The sequence below is a fragment of the Patella vulgata genome, chromosome 1, assembly GCF_932274485.2.
Source record: "Patella vulgata chromosome 1, xgPatVulg1.2, whole genome shotgun sequence".
NCBI lineage: Eukaryota > Metazoa > Mollusca > Gastropoda > Patellidae > Patella > Patella vulgata.
In genome coordinates this window covers 93,392,834-93,418,009 of record NC_065879.2, presented here as the reverse complement: position 1 = coordinate 93,418,009, position 25,176 = coordinate 93,392,834, and the positions used below count along the sequence as shown (strand labels likewise).

The 25,176-nt window shown below is 36.0% G+C and overlaps 3 protein-coding genes across 4 annotated transcripts; all 3 read right to left on the bottom strand.

Annotated features, from left to right (window-relative positions):
- Positions 1-1,670, bottom strand: LOC126830542 (uncharacterized). Its single transcript, XM_056101072.1, has 2 exons — positions 1,290-1,670; positions 1-54 (listed from the first exon to the last, which is right to left on the bottom strand). Exons 1-2 carry the CDS (start codon positions 1,668-1,670, stop codon positions 1-3), a joined length of 435 nt encoding a protein of 144 aa, XP_055957047.1.
- A 9,355-nt stretch (positions 1,671-11,025) lies between these two features.
- Positions 11,026-14,641, bottom strand: LOC126818395 (zinc finger protein 239). The gene is made up of 2 exons (XM_050545805.2): positions 14,417-14,641; positions 11,026-12,329 (listed from the first exon to the last, which is right to left on the bottom strand). The coding sequence occupies exons 1-2, from the start codon at positions 14,417-14,419 to the stop codon at positions 11,250-11,252; spliced, it is 1,083 nt and encodes a 360-aa protein (XP_050401762.2). The 5' UTR covers positions 14,420-14,641; the 3' UTR covers positions 11,026-11,249.
- Positions 14,642-16,057: 1,416 nt separating this feature from the next.
- On the bottom strand, positions 16,058-23,780 carry LOC126817972 (zinc finger protein 235). 2 transcript variants are annotated; one of them, XM_050545148.2, is made up of 3 exons: positions 23,590-23,780; positions 16,800-18,293; positions 16,058-16,383 (listed from the first exon to the last, which is right to left on the bottom strand). In XM_050545148.2, the coding sequence occupies exons 1-3, from the start codon at positions 23,590-23,592 to the stop codon at positions 16,375-16,377; spliced, it is 1,506 nt and encodes a 501-aa protein (XP_050401105.2). In that variant the 5' UTR covers positions 23,593-23,780; the 3' UTR covers positions 16,058-16,374. The 2 variants fall into 2 exon arrangements, with proteins under 2 accessions (XP_050401105.2, XP_050401113.2); XM_050545156.2 differs by having other exon boundaries at positions 16,058-18,293.
- Positions 23,781-25,176: the final 1,396 nt, after the last annotated feature.

The following is a 25,176-nucleotide window of genomic DNA, read 5'->3' as shown; positions in this document are numbered from 1 at the left end:
TTACATATACATGACCTTTTGTTGCTGAGTTATCTCGTTATTCCGAAAACCTAACTAAAAATAGATGTGAAACATTGGGACAATATAGTCCTATCAATACCCCCCACCCCCACGATTTCTCCATCCATCTCTTGCATTTTTACTAGTCTGTGTAAATGATTTACATGATGAACCTTGTTGATATTCAGTGCTACATGACCTTCTATTGCAGAGTTACCCCGCATTTCAGAAAAGCTAACTCAAATAGATGTGAAGCTTGGGACAATAGAGCCCTATCCACATGTTTTTTATATATATTTTTATGGTGTATTTGTGTATGAAAAATATATACATATATATACACTGCTAACTATTGATCAGGGTTCCCGCGGTCCTTTTAAATCCTTGAATATCCTTAAATTTAAAATTTCATTTTCAAGGTCTTGAATATCCTTGAATTTCGCGGAAATAGGAAAATATCCTTGAATTTCAGTTGAGATCCTTAATTTTGTTTCAAATGTCTTCAATTCCTTTTAAATATGAGATTATAACGATAGTTGGTAATGTTTTGGTTATTTTTAAGATGAAAAATTGTAACTTTAGGCTAAAAAATGTCCTTGAAAATCCTTGAATTTGACGAATATTTATCCTTGAATATCCTTGAAAAAATGTTTGACGAAGCCGCGGGAACCCTGTTGATTCGTCGTCCCTATTTTCATCATTTCCTTCTTAGGGCCTCGTTTATCCTCGGACGATCCGATCCTTCCAAACTTTCATATCCGACACCTCGGAATAAAAATACAGCACATACCGTTTAAAAATTGACTTTCATTTGTGATCGAGCTCCATTGTCTGCAATTTCCCCACCCCCCTCCAAAGTAAGAAAAGTAATGTCTTTTATTCTTGTCCGTAAAGAATTCGGGAAACAGTCTAGCCGGTACTTTCACGACAAAATTGCCAATATTCAATGAATGTGTTTTTAGTTCTGCAATCGAAATTCTAAATTCATCTTGGATATCTGTACACGCAGATGATGATGGCTGTTGAATTTCTAGTGGCTCATGCCTGATTTGTGTTGATCTGTTTTCCAACTTTTTCATAATTTTATCTTGGTTTTCTTCAATTTTTGTTAATCTTAGCATTATTATGTCCAGAGATTGCTGTATGGCAGAGATACATCCACATCTATTATTATTATTAGTGTTGTTTTGCGCCAAATCGTCTAAATCGGGCAAGACTGTAAGTAGCGAAAAGTCGAACTCTGGTTCAAGAGATGCATGTACCATGGGTTGGGGAGCTGGTATGGCTACTGGTGCAATAGGTGCTGCAAAATTCGTGGGTGCTGGGTTCGGCAACGCTAATGGTGTTGGTATTAGCATAGATGGGATTGGCGTGGGTGCTGTTATGGGTTCTGGTGCTGTTGTGGGTGTTGGTACTGGTGCTTGGATTGACACTACTGCTGGTGCTGGGGTTGGTGCTGTTGTGGGCTCTGGTGCTGTTGTGGCTGCTGGTGTGTGTGTTGGTGCTTGTGTCTGCATTGGTGTTGGTGTGTGTATTGGCATTGGTGCTGTTGGTGCCACAGCATTTGGTGCTGGTGTAAAACTAGGTGCCAAGGCTAGTGCTGTCTGGATAGGTGTTGGCATTGGCATCACTGGTGCTGTTGTGGCTGATGGTGCTGGTGGTTCTTGCATTGGTGCTGGTGTAAAAGTAGGTGCTAAGGCTAGTGCTGTCTATGTCTGGATAGGTGTCGATGTGGCAATTGGTTCAGGCATTGGCATCACTGGTGGCGTATATTTCGTTTCATATTTTTTCTACTATTGATGGCCTAAACTGCATGAAGATCTGACCAGTTGTACAATGAGGTTGCGTCATGTAACACTATATCTTACAGATAACAGAATATCAGCATAATGTATAAACCATTTATTGAGAACATGAAATAGATATAAACCGACGGGAGCTCTGTTTCAAGTCCGACTTGCTGTCAGTAAATGCCTGCTTATATAGCGTCTAACAATTAGGGAAGATGGACAGGAGTGATAATCATATATGGTATTGTTTATTATCAAATTATGGTGTTTGTAATTACACTGCATATTTATTTGGAAGTCATTGTTAGGTCAAGGCACTGACCACTAATATATTTTCCTTGAAGTTCTGTCTAGTGTTATACACGGATCACGTGTAGCTTGTAAAGAACATATTGAATAAACTAGATGTTTAATAAGATCGTGACTTAACAGACGTTATAGAGAGTTTAAACGTCATCTTCAGGTATACATCACTTTGTCACAAACGTTTGATTGGCTAATTCCTCACATCAATCAACTAGAACGCGGGCTATATAACAACTCTACCAGATCCTAGTGTAGTAAAGACAAGTAAGACAAAGTTTTGAACTATAAAAAAAACAAAACGAAATAGGATCTACCTTTTAATCAGATTGGGGATTTCATAACATTTTATGTAATAACATTTTATGTAATTTACAGGTATTGACAAATCATTAGTAAGTTGTCACAACAGGTCAAGTTAGAGATAAATTATGGGAGATTAGATAAAGAGCTGGTAGTTCTCATTATAATAGTTAAAAACTAGATACTGTAAAGGGAATTTGCTGAAAATTTTAGTTAAATTGATCCCCTATGATTTTAGAGATTGAATTTTCGGCCAATCCTCAATCATCATTACTAAAGTGGGTAGGATAAAAAAATAAAGTCTTGATTATCCATTTCATGATTTAATTATGAAATGAAATGGGGTTTAACGTCCTACTCTTCTGCACCTAACCTGGGCTAAATTGAAGATGGGCATATGCCATACAGTGTGCTATGAGGGAAATTTTGCCCGGGCAGCGGCGCTACGGCCTACTCTTATATCGAATTCCAACTGCCAAGGGATCTTTTACGTGCACGCCAATGTGTACACGGGACCTCGGTTTTCCGTCCCATCCGAACGATTAGGCAGCTGTCCTTATCAGACCCTCCTTTCTGCATCACTGACAAGGGGAAACCACGCCGGAAAATCGAGATGAACTTTCTCGGCCAATGCAGGGATCGAACACCCGACCTCCATGCTAGCGAGCCAGCGCCTTACCCACTTCGCCACGTGATCCCCCAATTATGAATGGAAGTCGAACAGCAAATCAGAACCTAATCCAATAAACATCGCAGGCTATCGATAATATCAAGAGTTGTTTATGATCTGTTGTTTAATGTCTAATTAATAATTTAGATAACATTTAAGGCCTAAAGAAAGACCTGCAATAGGCAGATTTAGCTCTTGCATAATGTACGTTTAGTAAAAATAAAATAAAATGGGATTTAACGTCCTACTCCGACTGAGCTAATGATGCTGAGCAAAATACTGTTATTTTGAATTGCAACTGTAAAGGGTATTTTTACATACACGCCAAACAGTACACAGGACCTTGGTTTTTTGTCCCATAACTAGACAGCTATCCTTGTCAAACAGTTGAAGAGCGCCATCAGCAATTATTGTGATCATTGACCACTTCGTTTGGCTTGGCATCCAATTTCTTAATTTCATTTCACTTTCTGTTTCTAAAGTCTGAGAGAAGAGGGGGGAGGGGCCAATTGTTAAAGCATGCACTTTTGATAGAAAATTCTGTCATTCAGTCAAGTAGAACATTTATGACCTAGTTTGTGTTGAGTGGACTCGCCCTCTCTGCACGAAATATTTTGTGATGCACTACACTAGGACCGTATGATATTGCAAAAAGGGACGATATCGTAAAATATCGGGATATTTAATAATATATCACTTTGCTATTAAATAAATTAAATATAAATGCATTAAAGCTGACAACAGTGTGAGTAAGTCTTGTGGGTAAGAATTGCTTTATTCATACACATTAAACTTTTCTTTTTAAATAATATAGATTTATTAAAATGAACAAAACAACATCCTTTTTGGATAAAAACGTTTCAATGCTTTTTAACACAATAACAGGAGACATTACTTATGCCTGTACATATAATTAAATTAAATACAACCGCTGATGTTTAAAAAGCGTATGCTTGTGACCTTGTGTAAGAAAATTCTCAAATATCACATGCAGCGGAAGTAAGTAGATGCGTTCTTCAAGTCTTGTAATTGTAAGTTCAAACAGTTTAACAAATACTAAATGAACGTAGAGTTTTCTAAAAATATTCGTTTTTTAAAAATATGACAACCTATTTATAGCCTGGAAATTAGCCGCGGTCGTGGGAAATTTCAGGTGTTTAGTAGGCCTAAGCTTTACATGCAGTAACAACTGACAATTTATTGTCGACTAAAAACAAAGTAAAAGTAATGCATACACGATGCAGTGAAAAACGACTGCGGACACTGCGCAAGTGTTTTCAACATTTAACGATTCTCAAAACATTAGTTTTAGTTTATGGCCGTCGGCTAATTTCTGCTGCTGTATAGTGTATTTATTATCTATTTTTATGATAATTTTTTTCGATATTTGAAGTTTTTGGCGATATTCGATAAACCACTATATCGACGATTTTTGGCCACATTATATCGTAGTTGGATCTGAAAATACCATAATCGCGATACAGCCCTAGAGGGGGGTGGGGGGGGCAAATTGTTAAAGCATGCACTTTTGATAAAAAATTCTGTCATTCAGTCAAGTAGCGTGTTCGAATCCCTGCTTATAGCTTGTATAAGGAGTAGGGTCCCTGCCTGTACAACCTTTTTTTCCTGGGTGCTCTGCTTTCCTCTCACTGCTAAAGACCCCTACGTGCAAGCGAATTATTGAAATAAAAATAGAACATTTATGACCTAGTTTCTGTTGAGTGGACTCGCCTCTTTGCATGCAATATTTTGTGATGCACTACACCGACAGTGTTCAAGGGATGAAGTTATCGGGTGCGGGTTTAATAATACTGGCAAGCGATTATAAATATAAACCCGTCAATATTCATTAGCCTACATCATTTTGTCATTGCACCTGTCTGTCCTCTATCACCCATTTTGTCGTTGCCCCTGTCTGTCCGCAACACCACTGAGTCTTTTAATGAGTTTTAAACAGATTTACGTGAAATGTTGTGATGTTGATATTCAGCGTTACATATACATGACCTTTTGTTGCTGAGTTATCTCGTTATTCCGAAAACCTAACTAAAAATAGATGTGAAACATTGGGACAATATAGCCCTATCAATACCCCCCACCCCCACGATTTCTCCATCCATCTCTTGCATTTTTACTAGTCTGTGTAAATGATTTACATGATGAACCTTGATGATATTCAGTGCTACATGACCTTCTATTGCAGAGTTACCCCACATTTCAGAAAAGCTAACTCAAAATAGATGTGAAGTTTGGGACAATAGAGCCCTATTCATCTATTGTGTGAATGATTTACTACAAACATCACATTCATAAAGTTTTTATCCAGTATGACTTTTCATGGGAATAAATGGTCATCATTCACTCTGGGGTAGTCCAGATGATAATAACAGAGGTAAACAAATAGCGGACTTCATTAACATTAATAATTTGTGTTTATTAAATGATGACTCGCCTACTTATCTACATCCTGCCACAGCTTCTTTTTCTTCTCTTGATCTAACCATTTGCTCTCCGGTCCTGTTTCAGGATTTTACATGGAGAGTGAATGAAGATCTGTGTGGTAGTGACCATTTTCCCATCTTGATAGATAATAATGGTCCCTCTCCGGTTGAAAGACCGCAAAGGTGGAAGTTACATAAGGCTGATTGGGCTCTTTTTGAATCTTTGTGTCTCTTCTCTTTTGATGCAAAAGAGTTAGAAGATGCAGATGAGCCCATGGCCTTATTCACTTCAATTCTTCAGGATGTAGCTGAGCAGGCGATTCCGAAGACCACGACTGAGCCCAAACGTTTCAATAAACCATGGTATAATAACGATTGCAAATCCGCTCTTAGAGAGCGTGATCGCATCTTAAGACGCCTTCAGAATCACCCTTCCATGGAGAATATTGCAGCATACCAAATGGTCCGGGCGAAGGCTCGTAGAACCATACGCCAAGCAAAGAAATCTTCATGGCAAGGATATGTCTCAAGGATCAATTCCCGCACCACTTCTAAATCGGTATGGGATAGGATTCGTAGAATTAAAGGTAAAAGTAGTGCATTATCAGTTAACCATCTAAATGTTGACAATACCACCTTAACAACATTTCCTGATATTGCTAATTCTCTGGCCAGTACAATTTCATTCAATTCATCATCCAATTTCTCCTCGGATGCCTTTCGGGGCATTAAACATCAACAGGAGAAAAGGCGACTTAATTTCAAGTCCCGTAATGATGAATGTTATAATGAAAAGTTTTCTATTGCTGAACTCCGTGATTCTCTTAAAAGGGCTAAGGATACTGCAACTGGTCCAGATGAAATTCATTACCAGATATTAAAACATTTACCTTTTTCTACACTTTTAATATTATTAGATCTTTATAACCGGATTTGGGTTGATGGGAATTTTCCCCCTTCATGGCGTGAAGCCATAATAATTCCCATCCCTAAACCGGGGAAAGATTCTACGAATCCTACCAATTATCGTCCGATCGCTTTGACTAGCTGCATTTGCAAAACCATGGAGAGATTGATCAATCGAAGGCTTGTTTGGTACCTTGAGTCCAACAACCTCATTACAGACCTCCAATGTGGATTTCGGTCCCAAAGGAGCACTCTTGATCATCTCGTTCGATTTGAAACGTTTGTCAGGGATGCTTTCATCCAGAAACAACATTTAGTTGCTATATTTTTTGATCTGGAGAAAGCTTATGATACCACATGGAAATATGGTATCATGCGCGACCTGCATAACCTCGGTCTGCGGGGTCGCTTACCTATCTTCATTAAAAATTTCTTAGAAGATAGGTCGTTTAAGGTACGCTTGGGATCAATATTCTCTGACCCATTTCCCCAGGAAATGGGAGTCCCTCAGGGAAGTATATTATCTCCCACTCTTTTTTCCATTAAGATAAATACCATACCATCGTGCCTTAAACGCGGGGTCGACGGCTCTCTTTATGTTGACGACTTTCAGATGTGTTACGGATCGACAAGTATGCAGACAATCGAACGTCAGTTGCAGCTTTGTTTGAATTCTATTCAACGATGGGCAACTGACAATGGATTTCGATTTTCGAAATCCAAGACTGTTTGTATGCACTTTTGTCAGCGAAGAGGTTTACATCATGATCCGGAACTTACACTGGATGGAAGCCCCATTCCAGTTGTAGATGAAACAAAATTCTTGGGTTTGATATTTGATAAGAAATTATCATTTATCCCCCACATCAAAACCCTCAAAAAGAAATGTCTGAAAGCCCTCAACATATTGAGAGTCTTATCAAACACTGACTGGGGAGCAGACCGTAAGGTCCTGCTCAGATTATATCGAGCATTAATAAGATCTAAACTCGATTATGGGTGTATTGTGTATGGGTCAGCCCGCGAGTCTTATCTCAAAGAGCTTGACACCATTCACAACCAAGGACTTAGAATCAGTCTAGGAGCATTCCGAACATCTCCAGTGCAGAGTTTATACGTCGAGGCGCACGAGCCCTCATTGCACGACAGACGTGATAAACTTGCACTGCAGTATGCTACAAAAATTGCATCTCTGCCTCATCATATTTCATTTAACACCATATTTAGACCCTATTATGAACATCTATATTTACTGAAAACCAATGTTATTCCATCCTTCGGTATTCGCATTCAACCCCTTTTGTCTCAGGCTGGTATCAGTCAAGACAGTATTGCGAATACCCCTTTCTTCGAGACACCACCATGGTCTATATCTCCCCCCAAGATCGATCTCGATCTTACAAAAAACAAAAAGAAAGATACTAGTTCCACAGTGTTTCAATCTCTCTTCAGAGAGAAAAGGTCTAAATATGGTGATTATGCTCCAATTTATACAGATGGTTCCAAAGATGGCGATCGGGTAGCATCGGCTACTGTCACGCCATCTGAGACCATTTCTGTTCGTCTTCCTCCTGCTGCTTCCATATTTACTGCTGAACTCCAGGCCATCTTTCAGGCTTTGGAGTATATCAAATCCTCTTCATCCTTAAAACACATTATATTTACTGATTCTTTGTCCTCTTTACAGGCAATAAACAATAAGCAGCTTGTACACCCTTTAGTAGCAGACATTTATCGTCTGCTACTATCACACGAGTTTAACAGCAAGGACACTGTCCTTTGCTGGCTCCCCAGTCATGTTGATATTAAAGGGAATGATCAAGCAGACTTAGCTGCCAAGTCTGCTTTAGATCTTCCCATATCACAATTTCTTTTACCTTTCACCGATTTTAAATCGTCCATTAAATTATTTGTATATGACCGCTGGCAACGGTCTTGGGATCTTGCAGACACAAACAAACTTCATCACATTAAGCCTCTCTTAGGAGACTGGCCAAGCTCCTATAGAACCAGCAGGAGAGATGAAGTGGTTTTGTGTCGCTCTCGCATTGGTCATACTTTTTTAACACACATTTTCATCTTAAAGCGAGAGCCTCAACCACAATGTGTTCACTGTCATGTTCCTTTGACAGTGAAACACATCTTGATTGAGTGCAATCATCTCAAACATATTAGATCTAAATATTACCGTTGCCAGTCAGTACGTCAGCTATTTGCTCAACCGGAGCTTTATGATGAATTGCTAGCATTTTTAAAAGAGACAAACTTTTATTCAAAATTTTAATTGTATATATTTATCATATATTGTTTTTTAAATATTTATATATGTAAAGGAATTGATATATTTATTTTTAAGTATATTTTCTGTGATATTTGTTTTTATTTACATATATGAATACATTCCTGTGATATTGTTTTAATTTGTCTCGTTAAATTCACCATATGTTTGGCGCAATATAGCCCGGTTGGAGCTGACGTGCCATTAAACAACATTTCATTTCATTTCATTTCATGGGAATAACAGAACACAATTTTTATGGGAAACAATCACTGGTTTTATTCTAATAGCACGAGGTTTCGACAAGTATCATCTTATCGTTATCGATAACGATAAGAGGATACTTGTCGAAACGTCGTGCTATTAGAATAAAACCAGTGATTGTTTCCCATAAAAATTGTGTTCTGTTATTGTGTACCCCAATCACTAAATGCCACTTAAAGATTATTTTCATGGGAACTTTTAGATTACTAGTCTGTTTAAATGATCTACTTCAAACATCACATTCATAAGGTTTTTAATCCAAAATGAAATGAAATGGGGTTTAAGTCCTGCTCCTGGTTTTTAATCCAGAGTTCTCACAGTGCTCTGTAGATTACTACTATCAGAGAATGATTTACTACAAACATCACATGTATGTAGGGTGACCCATGTACTCACAGAAATACAGTCCACCGCTGATAGTTCGAGACTACCACTGAAGCGTGCACATTCGCCGTGCCGAGACCAACTTTCTGACAGTATGATACTATAAATAGCCATGGCACGTGCAATTCTCTTCAAATCTATCAACTATTACAGCCGTAAAAAATTTATTGTTGACGATTTTGAATAGCAGTTAAATTAAGCTTCTTGGTTATTACAGCAGATTTAGAAATTACGTTTGTTTCATTTTTTAAATCGCTTTATCATTAGCTATACCGTTAAGAGCGGCATCTTTTGGTTTAGTACAAATAATATCTCTGAATCACTCGGGTTAGACAGGAACATGATACTAGCAGTAGTTTCATTTTACTTTTACAAGCTTCTTAAAACGATTGTTGAGCTACGTAACGTGCTTATTTCTAAATTCAATTTCTTGTTCTAGCTTTCTGTTACGTTTCGTAAAAAAGTAGTCTTGATTATCCCGACCTGTCAATCAGAAGTAGAATGGTCGATAGACTGGTTAAGCGAGACTAATTTCAAAACAAGGGCACGTATCCTATTTTTTACTCAAAAGTGTCTGCATGTTATGGACGACTCTTGGAACCAGTTTTCAGTCTATTATCTATACATGATTAATGGTCATAGCTTATTAAGTACAACATGATCGTTTATTTAGTGACTATAATTGTGTGAAACTGATTTGAGGCTTGGCATATATATAAATATTGTGGCGTAATTGTCGAGATATATGGAGATATTTATTTATGGTGGGTCACCCTAATTTATAAAGTTTTCACCCAGTATGAATTCTCATGTAAACTTTAAGATTACTTTAAGGCTCTGTGGATTACTACTAGAAGAAAATAATTTACTACATCACATTTATAAAGTTTTCATCCAGTATGAATTCTCATGTGAACTTTAAGATTACTGTTCTGAGTAAATGATCTACTTCAAACATCACATTCATAAGGTTTTAAATCCACAAACATCACATTTATAAAGTTTTCACCTAGTATGAATTCTCATGTGAACTTTAAAATTACTTTAAGGCTCTGTGGATTACTACTAGCAGAAAATAATTTACTACAAACATCACATTTATAAAGTTTTCACCCAGTATGAATTCTCATGTGAACTTTAAGATTACTGTTCTGAGTAAATGATTTACTACAAACACCACATTTATAAAGTTTTCACCCAGTATGAATTCTCATGTGAACTTTAAGATTACTGTTCTGAGTAAATGATTTACTACAAACATCACATTTATAAAGTTTTCACCCAGTATGAATTCTCATGTGAACTTTAAGATTACTGTTCTGAGTAAATGATTTACTACAAACATCACATTCATAAGGTTTTAAATCCACAAACATCACATTTATAAAGTTTTCACCTAGTATGAATTCTCATGTGAACTTTAAGATTACTTTAAGGCTCTGTGGATTACTACTAGCAGAAAATAATTTACTACAAACATCACATTTATAAAGTTTTCACCCGGTATGAATTCTCATGTGAACTTTAAGATTACTGTTCTGAGTAAATGATTTACTACAAACATCACATTTATAAAGTTTTCACCCAGTATGAATTCTCATGTGAACTTTAAGATTACTGTTCTGAGTAAATGATTTACTACAAACATCACATTCATAAGGTTTTAAATCCACAAACATCACATTTATAAAGTTTTCACCTAGTATGAATTCTCATGTGAACTTTAAGATTACTTTAAGGCTCTGTGGATTACTAATGGCAGAAAATAATTTACTACATCACATTTATAAAGTTTTCACCCAGTATGAATTCTCATGTGAACTTTAAGATTACTGTTCTGAGTAAATGATTTACTACAAACACCACATTCGTAAGGTTTTAAATCCACAAACATCACACTTATAAAGTTTTCACCCAGTATGAATTCTCATGTGAACTTTAAGATTACTGTTCTGAGTAAATGATTTACTACAAACACCACATTCGTAAGGTTTTTCACCCGTATGCGATTTCTTGTGTATTTGTAAATTTCCATTCTGACTAAATGATTTACCACAAACATCACATTTATAGGGTTTTACGCCTGTATGCGTTCTCATGTGTTTATTAGAATCAGCATTGGAAGTAAATGATTTACCACAAACATCACATTTAAATGAATCCTCTTCGATATGAGCTCTCATATGTACCTTGAGGTTACTTAATCTAGTGAATGATTTACCACAAACATCACATTTATAAGGTTTATCGCCTGTGTGTGTTTTAATGTGACTCTGTAGATGACTGGTTTTTATGAATGATTTACTACAAACATCACACTTATAAGGCTTCTCGCCCGTGTGGGTTTTCATATGTTGCTGTAGATTACTCGTGTCTCTGAATGATTTCCCACAAACATCACATTTATAGGGCTTTTCCCCGGTGTGAATTCTCATGTGTCTCTGAAGACTCGATTTCAGATTAAACGATTTACCACACAAACCACAGATCATACTCTTCTCTGAAAATGTTAGTTTTTGTGTCTCTTCCGAAGAATTTGTTTGGTTTTGTAAATCTGTTTCATTATAGCGGCTACATTTCTCTGTAAATGTCGTTTTTTGTGTCTCTTCCGAAGAACTTGTTTGGTTTTGTAAATCTGTTTCATTATAGTGGCTACAACTTGCTTCCCATATTTTATCGTGTATTAAGACAGGGTTTTCGGATTTTACGTGAATTTCACTGTGCTTCTTTAAGTCAGTTTCTAATTCAAATTTTTCATCACACAAATTACACCGATAAGTGGTTTCAATATCTTCAGTTTTCTCTTCTTTAACATGACAATATTCATCAACATCATCAGTTTTCTCTTCTTTAACATGACAATATTCATCAACATCATCAGTTTTCTCTTCTTTAATATGGACTTTGTTGTGATTTTCTAAGTCATCAAGTTGTTGAAACCTTTTTTCGCATACAACACACTGATGGAAAGTTATAACATCATCAGTTTCCTGTAAAATATAAATGTTATAACATTATTCTTTCCTGTAATATATAAAAGTTATAACATTATTTTGTCTGTCAGTTTTGGGCCGATTTTCACGAAATGCGAATTCAACCGTCCTTAGGGTTTAACGGTGATATAATACGTTTTTTTAAATCGGATAAAAATTATGACCTCTATAGGGTCCACAAGCTAAAAACGTGATTTATTTTTCGTACAATAAGGGGCGATAATTAATGAAGTTACGGTCCGATATGCGCGAATATCGAAAGGAACCAAGATCTTTGTGTTATAAACTAACATTTCAAGTTTCAACAAAATCGGATAAAAATTGTGACCTCTACAGTGTTCACAAGCCAAAAACGTGATTTTTCGTACAATCAGGGGCCATAATCCATGAAGTTACGGTCCGATACATGCCAATATCGAAAGGAACCGAGATCTTAGGGTGATAAACCTATATTTCAAGTTTCATTGAAATCGAATAATAATTGTGACCTGTAGACTGTTCACAAACAATTGTGGACGGACAGGGGCGACGACAAAATACGTCCACATGAAAATGTGGGCGTATAAAAATTCAACAGAATACACTTGGCAAATCTATAAAATCTCGCCAGTGAAATTATTTCTCACACTTGTTTTATCTTTTAAATTTAACAAAATTAATCCAATACTTATATACGTTTCAAATTACAAACGAAATCATTTAACATTTTTTGCATGACTTGATAAACTTAATTACGAAGGTTTCATATTTGATAACAATCAGCTTCGCTCTACTCATACTCCAGAGTGCCTTGAGGTTTTGTTCACACATAAACTCAAGATTCTTCAAGCTGTATTTAGTTCGTGCAGATTGCGCCTGGATTGTTGGTGCATCAAATACCCACAACCTGAAAGATGTCAATCGGCAAATTCCAAATGCATGTCCTACCTTACTGTGTGAGTCGCCATTGAAGAACAATAACACTTACTGACAAGCAATGGTTGTCCATTAAAACATATTTATCCAAAGTCACATTCACCGAGACCTAATAGATGCTAAGTCTACAACAAAATACAATTTTATATAATTTTACAGTGTTTTCGACACTGCCCGTCCAACCCACAGAACCAAATATAAATATTTTGAGACAACTACAATAGCAAGGTCAATGACTTTATATTGAAAATAAATGAAAAACAAATAAATTTTATGTGGAATCCCGTGTTTTGGATTTGAATTTGCCACAGTTCAACAAGGTCATTTACTAATTCCTGTTTAATGCTTTGCAGTAGATTGTCAGTATAGAATTTTTGGAAAACTTTTAAAATCAACAATAAAAACAAGTTTTGTTTAAAGGGACAATAACACTCTGGCTGGCTTGACAGCTCCAGAAAATAAACATTTTACCATTGGTACACAAATCGTATAACATAATGCGCTTCAGCCCCAGTTGTATCAAATGACTCGAGGGACGAGGCTAGACACATTGCACCAAATAAAACGGCGTATGTAGACTGGAATAACCAGACGCTAGAAATTTGCACTCGCTTGAGACTGCTGGCTTATTTCACCAAACATAACTGATTTGAAATTGGAGTAAAAACAGAAACCATTGAATGTAAATCAGTTTATATACATTCATATTACAGTATTATATGCGTTGCGACCCACTTTTGTCAATTTCTAGGTCCCAAATTTAGATAAAATTTGTATCATCAATTAATTGGAATATTGTAAAATAGTACAATTTGTTGACCAGAATAGAGATTGGGACATATTATTCAGTGACAACAAGAGTGGTATTGAGCCTTTAACAAGGTCATTTAATTCCTGTCTAATGCTTTGCAGTAGATTGTCAGAATTTTATTTTTTTAGAAAACTTGTAAAATCGACAATAAAAAAATGTTTTGTTTAAACTAAATGGTCTGGATATATAAGTTTAATGTGTTAGCAGTGCAGATAACCGAAAATTGCGAATTTTGCAGGTAGCTGAATGAAGTAAACAAGCCTTTGAGATTTTGGATGTTAGATTTTACATCATCAAAATATCAAAGAGTAACATCTAACTTGTCGGATTATACTCTGACCATGTCTAATCAACTCACCATGTTTTTTGGTCACCAGTGCCAGCGGTTATTGTTTATTTTTAGCTGATCACTGACTGACGACGATGATCAATCGAATCTAGTTGAGCTGACTGACGACGATGATCATTCGTATCTAGTTGAGCTGACTGTTAAAGACGAAAATAGTTGACACGGCTTCTCGACTGGCGGTAAACAACAGCAACAATACTCAAAATATAATCGAAATAATTAATATGAAAGATAAACCCGTGAAGAAGACGGGACTTGCGCATTACTCCATTTCCGGTACGGGACATTTCCTGTATATATTAAGTTTTGACGTGGATCTACCAAACGCGAACAACTCACAATTAACAACACGGTTTTCCCCAATCTGTTTCACAGAGGATTACGAAAGTCTTCTAATATCTCTGTAAAAGATGACTTTCTTCAACACATAACATCACATCACACGGGGTCAATCATTGGCTTAATGGCGCGTGCATTATTTACATAAGATGTTACTAGTTCGGGCAAAATGGCGCCTTTTACTCACTTTAATACCCATTTACACTAAAACAGGAAATAATTTTTACCTACTAATAAAAAAAATGTTTTAGAATTTAATTTGTCGGAGGAGAAAAGTTAATATTTGGGACTCATTAAGTCACATCGATGTCATCCTTATCGGTGATTGTAGCGGCCTAGTGAATATTCACTGTTGATCTGTGTGCATTTTCCCTTACTATTAAAAAAACCCCAATTAAATCGTCGTTAAATGGTTATGAAGGCGATTATTTAACTCCCTATATTCCAAGAATGTGTTGTATCTTAATAAATGCTCCATTTGATATAAAGGCTATAATAGTCAGATCTATTTCACAAGACCAAATGCATATTTCCTCAAGGACACAAGATTATTGATTAGGCTAAATGAAATGAAATGGGGTTTAACGTCCTACTGTTCTGCTCCTATGCTGGGCTAATGAAGACGGGCATACACCATACAGCGTGCTATGAGGGAAATTTTGCCCGGGCAGCGGCACTATCGCCTACTCTTATATCGAATTCCAACTGCCAAGGGATCTTTTACGTGCATTCCAATGTAAACATGGGACCTCGGTTTTTCGTGTCATCTGAAGGACTAGACAGCTGTCCTTGTCAGGCCCTCCGTCCTGCATCCCTGACAAGGGGGAACCACGCCGGAAAATCTGGATTAACTTTGTCGGCCAATGCATGGATCGAACACCCAACCTCCAGTTCGGAGCACAACAGTAGGACGTAAACCCTATTTCAATTCATTGCCGCAATTTCTCGGGAAATGTGACGTAATATCCAGGGTAAGAAGGCCGTTGATTGCATGTGTAATGGTGGTGCCTATAAAAACAATGTAAAAAAAACTACAGAAATGAAATGAAATGGGGTTTAACGTCCTACTGTTGTGCTCCGAACTGGGCTAATGAAGATGGGCATACGCCATACAGTGTGCTATTTATAGGGAAATTTTACCTAGACAGCGGCACTACGGCTTACTCTTACATTGATTTCCAACTACCACAGGATCATTTACGCACACGCCAATGTATACACGGGATCTCAGGTTTTCCTTCCATCTAAACGACTAGACAGCAGTCCTTGTCAGGGCCCCCGAAAAAAAAAACAGAAAAAAAATGCATAATTCTTTATTTCCATTCACCAATAAATACATGTAAAATACACATTCCACCACATAAGAATTTAGTTATTTTCCATTCACTCGGCAACAAAACATACAAAAAGAGTATTCGTCCTTGTGGGCTTTTTTTTAGTCTACGATTTTGAGTGTATGATTTACTACAAATATCACATTTAAAAGGGTTTTTTCAGTATGAAGTCTTGCTGTGTTTCTAGAGAAGGTGTTTGACTACAAACATTGCATTTAAAAGAGTTTTTCCTCACGTGTATTTGTAGATTACTACTCTGAGTAAATGATTTACCACTCCAGTCTCCAGTATGAATTAATAATTCTAGAAAATAAACAACACATTTGTAAGGGGTTTTTTTTTCCAGTATGAATATTTATGTTAATCTAGAAAATAATTTTCTACAAACAATACATTTGTAAGGTTTTTTTCTCCAGTATTAATAATCAATGAAAAAAATGTACATAATGACAGACGGTTTTATGTATGACCTTCACTAAGTGGGTGAGACGCCAGCTTGCTAGCTTGGAGGTTGTGTGTTCGATAGGCCGAGAAAGTTCATTGGGATTTTCTGGCAAGGTGTCAACTTGTCAGTGGTGCAGGTCGGAGGACTCGACAAGGACAGGTGTCTAGTCGTTCGAATGGTACGAACAATCGATGATCCGTGTATACAGTGGGGTACACGTAATAGATCCCCTGGCAGTTGGAATTATAAAATTATAAAATTATAAAATTCATACTTGTAAGTTTTTTTCTCGAGTATGAAGTTGTTTCATGTGTCTTTTAACATTATTAATTCTTGTAAATGATTTATTACAAACATCACATTTATATGGCTTCTCACCGGTATGCGTTCTCCCGTGTTGCTGAAGACCGCTACTATCAGAAAAAGATTTACTACAAACATCACACTTATAAGGTTTTTCACCAGTATGAAATCTTTCATGCACTCGTAGAGTACATTTCTGGCCAAAAGATTTCCCACATACACCACATTTAAAACGTTTGTTATCGGTATGAGTTATCGCGTGTTGTCGTAGATTACTACTCCGCTTAAATGATTTATCACAAACATCACATTTATAAGGTGTGTCTCTTGTATGAGTTATCTTGTGTTTCTGTAGCCCTGTTCTCCAAACAAATGATTTACCACAAATATTGCAATTATATTCTGCCTGACACTGATCAGTTTTTTTTTCTTTATGAATATGCGAGTGGTTTTGAAGAGTAGAACTCAATGTAAATGATTTACCACAAACATCGCACTGAAACGGTTTTTCGCCTGTATGTATTCTCATATGTGTTTTTAGATGATTATGCTGAATAAACGATTTACTACAAACATCACATTTATACGGTCTTTCCCTTGCATGAGTTGTCATGTGTGACTGTAGACCGCCAATCGTAGAGAAAGATTTACCACAAACATGACACAGACATGGCTTTTCACCAGTATGTATTCTCATGTGTGCCTGTAGAGAACTGCCGTTAATAAATGATCTACCACAAACATCACATTTATAACGTTTGTCACCTGTGTGGATTCTCATGTGTATCTGTAGAATACTGCTCTGAGTAAATGATTTACTACAACCACCACATTTATAAGGTTTATCACCGGAATGAAGTCTCGTGTGTAGCTGTAGACCAACTTTATCCCTGAATGATTTATTACAAACACCACATCTATAAGGTTTTTCACCCGTATGAATTCTCATATGAATGTGAAGATAATTCCTTCGTTGAAATATTTTACCACACACCCCACATGGCAAATTTTTATTTGTTTTAGAAACAACGTTTTTTTCAGATTCTGCACATAATTCTTTATGATTAGTTTCCTCTGCTTTAACATGACAATATTCATCTACATCATCAGTTTTCTCTTCTTGAACAGGGCAATGTTCCTCGACATCATTTCTTTCTTCATTATCATGACAATATTCATCTACATCAGCAGTTTTCTCTTCTTTAACAGGGCAATATTCATCTACATCATCAGTTTTCTCTTCTTGAACAGGGCAATGTTCCTCGACATCATTTCTTTCTTCATTATCATGACAATATTCATCTACATCATCAGTTTTCTCTTCTTTAACATGACAATATTTCTCTACAACATCTGTTTTCTCTTCTTTTACGTGTATTTTATTGTGTTGTTCTAAATCATCAAATTGCTGGAAGATCTGATCACATACAACACATTGATGAAGGGTTTTAACATCACCAGTTTCCTGGAATATAAAAAGGTTCTAACATCATTAGCTTCCTGTAATATATAATGTCTTAACATCATTAGCTTCCTGTAATATATAAATGTCTTAACATCATTAGCTTCCTGTAATAAAAAAATCATAACATCAATGGTTAAAACAGTGTGCAATAAGAGTAGGTCGCAGCGGCACTGATCTGGCAAAAATTTCCTCACAGCACACTGTATGGCGTATTCCCATCTTTATTAGTCCAGTCAAAGCACCCAAGTAGGATGTTAAACCCTATTTCATTTATATATACATGTAAAGTCAAATACAGTATACACCGCATGACGGAACAACAGTGATATGTGTGCATTATTATCATTTGCTTGGGCAGATGCGTACAAATTACTGGGAAATATTTTTTGATTCTTGTTACTCCAACTGTCTCAAATACACAGCCAAAAGACAAGGCTATTTAAAGTAGCTAAGTCTCTAACTCAATATCATCAAAAATCTTCGACATTGAAAACGCGAATTATTTTTCAATTCAAATCAACCAGACGCTAAATATTGCTATTAATTGAGACTTCTGAGGTATTTCGCCGAACATAACTACAGTGGACTCTGTCACATCCGATGTCTGATCACTCCGGATTGCTGTGACATCCGACATGATTTTCATGTCCCGATTTATTTCCTTGTTACTTCAGCCCAAAAATCGCTGATAAATCCGGATTCTGTATGTTCCGGATTGCGACATCAATCAGCCGTCCTGTCACATAATTTCCATTGAATCGACACCGTATAATCAGTACTTCAAACGGTGGGTGTGAAGCATCCAATTATCGGTGAGATTAAAACTCAATGGGTGTGAAGCCAGAAAAGATTAACAAGCAATCACCAATCAATTATCGGTGAGATTAAAACTCGCAAGCGCCGGTCTGTGTTGATTACTTTGATAATGTTATAAATTCTTTGTTGATTATTTTACAATTTATAATCTCTTGTAAGAGTGCACTTTGTATTTGATTTTAGTTACTCATGTCAAATACCGCGACATTATATAAAAATTGCCGCGATTGAAGAATCATTATTCATTATTGTATTCAAAATGTCTGAACGTCCTGCAAAGCGTGCCCGAACAGATTTGACATTAGATGTAAGGCGGCAACTTATAGCAGATTTCAAGAAAATTCCACGACCTGCGCAGAAGGAATTAGCCGTTAAGTATTCAATTGATATTTATAAATTTATTGTACGCATGCATTGATATTACATGTAAATGATTTTATGAATATATTGTACGCATGCATTGTTATTGTTAATTATTTAAACATGCATTATGCAAGAGCAAAATCTGCTTACTACAAGTCTTTCTTTAGGCCTGAAATGTTATCTAAATTATCAATTAGACATTAATTAACTTATCCAGACCATAATAAACTCTCGATGTCAAGGCTAGCCTTCGATGTTGGCTGGATTAGATTCCTATATGCCGCTAACGGCCATTGATAATTAAATCAGAAAAAGTGGATAATCGAGACTATGCTGTTTATATTAATGATTTTAGTAATGATGACCGAGACTATGCAAAAATTTCACCCGCTTCTTTCTCGGCTCATAGTGGATCAATTTGACTGAAATTTTCAGCAAATTACCTTTACACTATCTATTTTTTAACTATTATAGCGAGAACTGCCATCAGTGTATCTTATCTCCCATAATGTATCTTTAATGTAATAAAATTTTGAAAGTACAGAAAAGTTTATCATTTTTAAAGGGAATAGCATTCTGGTGATTCGAAGCTACAATATAAAAATACTTCCGGTTTTCGAAGTTACAGTATTTCCGGTTTTGGAGAAAGCTCGGTATTCCGACACGCTGTGTGATCCGAAATATTGTAACGATCCCGTACGATGTCGGATGTGACAGAGTCCACTGTAATTAGAAATTACAGTAAAAACAGAAACTGTTGAATGTAAATCAGTTTATACACATTCACATTACATTATTATATGCGTTGCGACCCATTTGTGTCAATTTCTAGGTCCCAAATATTAGCGATTTAGCTCCGTTAAACATGACAAGGTTGATCAATCAAGGTTATGAATACAATCTGATCTTCTATTGTAGACATGTATAATACAAATTATGCAAGCCATTCTCTATAAAAACATAGCCTTCCCGCCCAGGGAAATACCTTCTTTTTTTTTGAGAGAGAGGGAGAGATATAAATGGGGTTGAACCATATGTTAGTCCCAAAATGACCTAGTTTGTGTTGAGGGGACGTTAAACCCCATTTCTCTCTCTCTCTTTAATCAACTTACATAAGTGTTATTATAATAGGCTAACATGTAAAAAAATGCACCATAATCATTTAGAGGGGCATTTGGTAAAATTAAATAAAAAACTGACAGTTCTCGCTATAATACTGTAGTTAAATAGTCGTTAATAAAAAGAGAATAATTTGTAAATTTCAGTCAAATTACTTCACGCTTCCAGATCCAAGTGTAGTAAAGACAAGTAAAATCGAAATTTTGAACTATAAAAATGAAACAAAATTGGATCTGTGTTGTAATCAGATTGCGATACAGTCTAGCCTTGATTGTCAATAGGGGTGTAACGATAATCGAACAATCGTTGCATCGGGATGGTTTGACTGCCGATAGTCTGTATCGATAGTAAAAAGAAACTATCGATAAAAATTGCGATAGTCAACCAAACTATCGATTGTTTCGATAGTTATAATAGCAAAGATTAAATAGCACAAATTCCTAAATAATTCTCTCGTATTAGTCGAATATTTACTTCCAAAATAAGTGTTCGAGATTGTGTTTTTATTAGGGATTAAAAGTCTGTATCCGTTTCTCGATCAGTCTAGACAGTTCCTTCGTTTATGAGAATCGCGGAAATATAACTAGTTTATCGTGCATTCTGATTTGTTTAAAGATGGCAGAATTCGAGGTTGTAAAAAAAACGATAAAACTAAATCAAAAGTATGGAATCCTTTCGGCTTTGTGAAATTATTGACAAAAAATGTGTTGGTTGTTTAATCTGCCAAAATGACACTGAAATACTTTAATAATTTAATGGACCATATTAATAGAAAACATCCTGCCGAAATGTAAGCGCTCTCTGTCAAATCCGATTCTCAACGGTCACTCAGGTCAGGTCATTTTGGCAGTACATGTAGGTCGATGTCATCCTGCAGACAAAGTAAACTAATAAACAAATCAAACTTTCGCAATAGTCCAATAGTATCGCAATATTTAATCCCCAATAGTCCAATAGTATCGCAATATTTAATCCCCAATAGTAATAGTGTTGCAATAGCTGTTCACCCAATAGCAATAGTATCAATATTTCTAACTATAGTAGGTACGCCAGTGAAGCGGTGAACCGCTGACATAATTTCGTCGTCGCGAGTCACGCTTCAGATACGCCAGCGCGATTTGCGTATCAGCTTTTCTTCCTTGTCGTATTGTTGATTGGTACGAAACTGCAGCTTCAAATGAGGTTATCGTCGTAAATAAAAGGCTAGCTTTTCGCCTCGTTTTCGAATTTTTACTCTAGCTGCTCCGTGTGCAGAGAAATCTAAACATGAAAATAAAAGTAGAAAACAATACGATTTTTGGGACGGATACCAGAATAGCATAGGGTTAAAAATATATAAATTAGAAAATACATATATTAAACTTTCATTCTGCGAGTTTTCAATGAAATCGGTAGGTGCGGGAAATTTTTGATCAAGTTTCGCCGTGACCGCCATGTAAGAAAGTTAGAGAAATTTTACCGCTAGCGACTGCGCGCGATGGCCTCACTTTTCCTTCTTTGTTCTTCAGACAAAAAGAGCGTTAATTAGCGACAATTAATTTGGCATAACTCCATTAATAAAGGGCCTTTCAAGCTCATTTTGGTGTCATTGTAAAGCTGTCGGACAGCCCTATCCAGAAATAACAGAATTAAAGCCATACAGGATTTTTGAATTTTTTTTTGTCATACCTAACTATAGTCACCCCTAATAATCATTGATACAATTGTTACGATAATAAATACAATAATGATTATCCATTTTTACAGTAACCACATCAACCGCAAAATGTATTTAAATGTACTTAATATCGTAGCCATCCGTTGCCGTGGAGAGTTGATTTTATGATCTTGGTAAGTTAATCAATGTCTAATTAATAATTTATATAACATTTCAGGCCTAAAGAAAGACCTGAAATATAATATTTACAGCCTAAAGAATATTAGTTGCTAATGTAGGATTAGCTTGAGTATTATTGCAAGTTCGTTTTATTTAAACAATTTCTTTTATTTCAATATCCTCGAATTGTTTGAAAATTCGTTCGCCATTATTAATAAGGGTTTCAGGTCACGTGACTTTAGCGTGAAATCGGACAGCCAGCGGCTGAAATATAGCCCACTTCAATCTACGATTCTGAATTACTATTTTATGTAAATGCATTACTAACGATTGTATTGCAATAGTTTAATATCAATCTCAATATCTGCAAAGATTCAGGCTAAAAAATTATCGAAATGTAAGCGAAATTACCGTTTGTTTACATGAGACGCTCGCGGGAAAATACCGCTCTGACGTCACGCCGCCTGAGATTTTCCATTCTACGACTCAATTCATTTGTGAATCCGCACCTTAGTTACCGGGGGATTTTGATATAGAACCAATCAAATGATAGCTAACATTTTTGTGGTTATTATGCTTGTTGATATCACGTGATCGGACAATTAGACCCGGAGAAAATGGGATTTACCTGTTTTGATGACTGAAAATTGCCAAATTTCGACTAAATATAAAAAAACTTTCTTGAGGTATCATCCAGATTATAAATATTTGACATATTATCATTCAAATTATTACGATTTTAATAAATTTTAGCTGACAATAACGTGCAGATTTCAGTTTTAAAATTGGTACTAGCGATTCTGAAGGGAAAATACCGCTTATGACGTCACTCAAATATGACTGAAAAGCACTTATTTTGGTGCCATGCCACGCATTGACTGGTATAGAGCATTTTGATTACATTATTGACATCGATCTCAGATTTTAAAATTCCATAACTTTGGATCTAATTAGAATATTTTGATGAAATAAAAAATTTGGGTAGCATTTTATGTATATTTTCACAAAATATTTTTAAAAAATGTTTTTCTGTCATTTGAAACTTTGACCTGAAACCCCTACCATTAATAAGAATGGTCAAGAGGTCTTGATCGTTCGGAAGGAACTATATTTTATTGTGTTAATAAAACAGCAATTGTTATTCAAAATATTGTTATTTTTTTAATGTGTAAAACAACTCACCATTATCCTGAATAAATGTTGATTTAAAAGATAAAAATCCCACTTCTTTTTATGTTATCTTTTAATCTGTTTGACAAAGGTATTGTTCGTTCGTTCGTTCGTTTCTGGGGTTTTACGTCCACTTCCACCTAAGGTGATATCGTAGACAAAAAGGTATTGTTATAGCTGCTAGCGTATATTCACTGCTGATCACCGTGGCTATGCTTACTTCCGCCTCAGTGGCAGTTGAATATTGATTTCTGACGCGGATCATACCAACATGCACAACTCACAATTGAAAACCGAGCTGTGCATGTGGATTGATAAAAATGCAACCAATATCATGTTATAATCGCAGAATGAAATACTAATTCTAAATACTACTAGTGCTAAGGACAATTTACAGTTTACCCAATCTCATCAAAATACAGATTTTTTTTTTTTTTCGTTTTTCTCTTTTATCTCGTGACCTTGACGAAATCTGCAGGTGACATTAAACATACATTATACAAGAGGTAAATCTGTCTATTGCTGGTCTTTCTTTAGGCCTGAAATGTTTTCTAAATTATTAATTAGGCATTAATTAACTTATCCAGCCCATAATCAACTCTAGCCTAATCTCTTACCCTAATAAAAATATTATTATAACCCTGGGAGTCACGGTGGCTAGGTGGGAAAGACGCTGGCTCACTAGCCTGGAGGTCGGGTGTTCGATCCCTGCATTGACCGAGAAAGTTCATCCAGATTTTCCGGCATGGTTCCCCCTTGTCAGTGATGCAGGACGGAGGGCCTGACAAGAACAGCTGTCTAGTCATTCGGAGAAGACGAAAAACCGAGGTCCCGTGTACACATTGGCGTGCACGTAAAAGATCTCTTGGCAGTTGGAATTCGATATAAGAGTAGGCCATAGTGCCGCTGTCCAGGCAAAATTTCCCTCATCGCACACTGTATGGCGTATGCCCGTCTTCATTAGCCCAGTTCGGAGCAAAACAGTAGGACGTTAAACCCCATTTCATTTCATTTCATTTATTATAACTCTAGATGGCATCTGGCATTGCTAGCCTGCAATAATTACTGGATTAGAACCTGATCAGCTACCCAACATTCATTAACGATTAAATCATCGCAAGTTTTTTATCGTACCAACTTTAGTAATGATGATTGAGGCTAGGCCTAAAATTCTATCGCTAAATACTCGGCTCATAGTGGATCAATTTGACTGAAATTTTCATCAAATTCCCTTCACATTATCTAGTTTTTAACTATTATAGTGAGAAAACATAATATGGAACACAATTACTATTTTAATTAAAGGCTCAATACCACTCTTGTTGTAACTGAATAATATGTCCCAATCTTTATTCTGGTCAACAAACTGTACTATTTTAGAATATTTCAATTAATTGATGATACAAATTTCATCTTAACACACCTTATTTAAAAATTTTGAAAAATTCAACATAATGGTTTGAAACGTCTAACGTAAACCTTTTCAAATGAAACTTCGATTTAAAAATATTTTCGAACCCGCTGGACAAGTAAAATAGGATGTAATGGATAATTTACACAACAGGTAGAACACAAAAACATCTAGTACTTAGAATAAGG

Excerpts from the sequence above, each read along its gene's own strand:
- LOC126830542 (XM_056101072.1), bottom strand. The coding sequence starts at position 1,670 with ATGCAAGAACCACCAGCACCATCAGCCACAACAGCACCAGTGATGCCA. Across the intron at positions 55-1,289 it reads TTGCAGCACCTATTGCACCA|TTAGGTTTTCGGAATAACGA; the intron begins GTAGCCATACCA and ends ATCTATTTTTAG.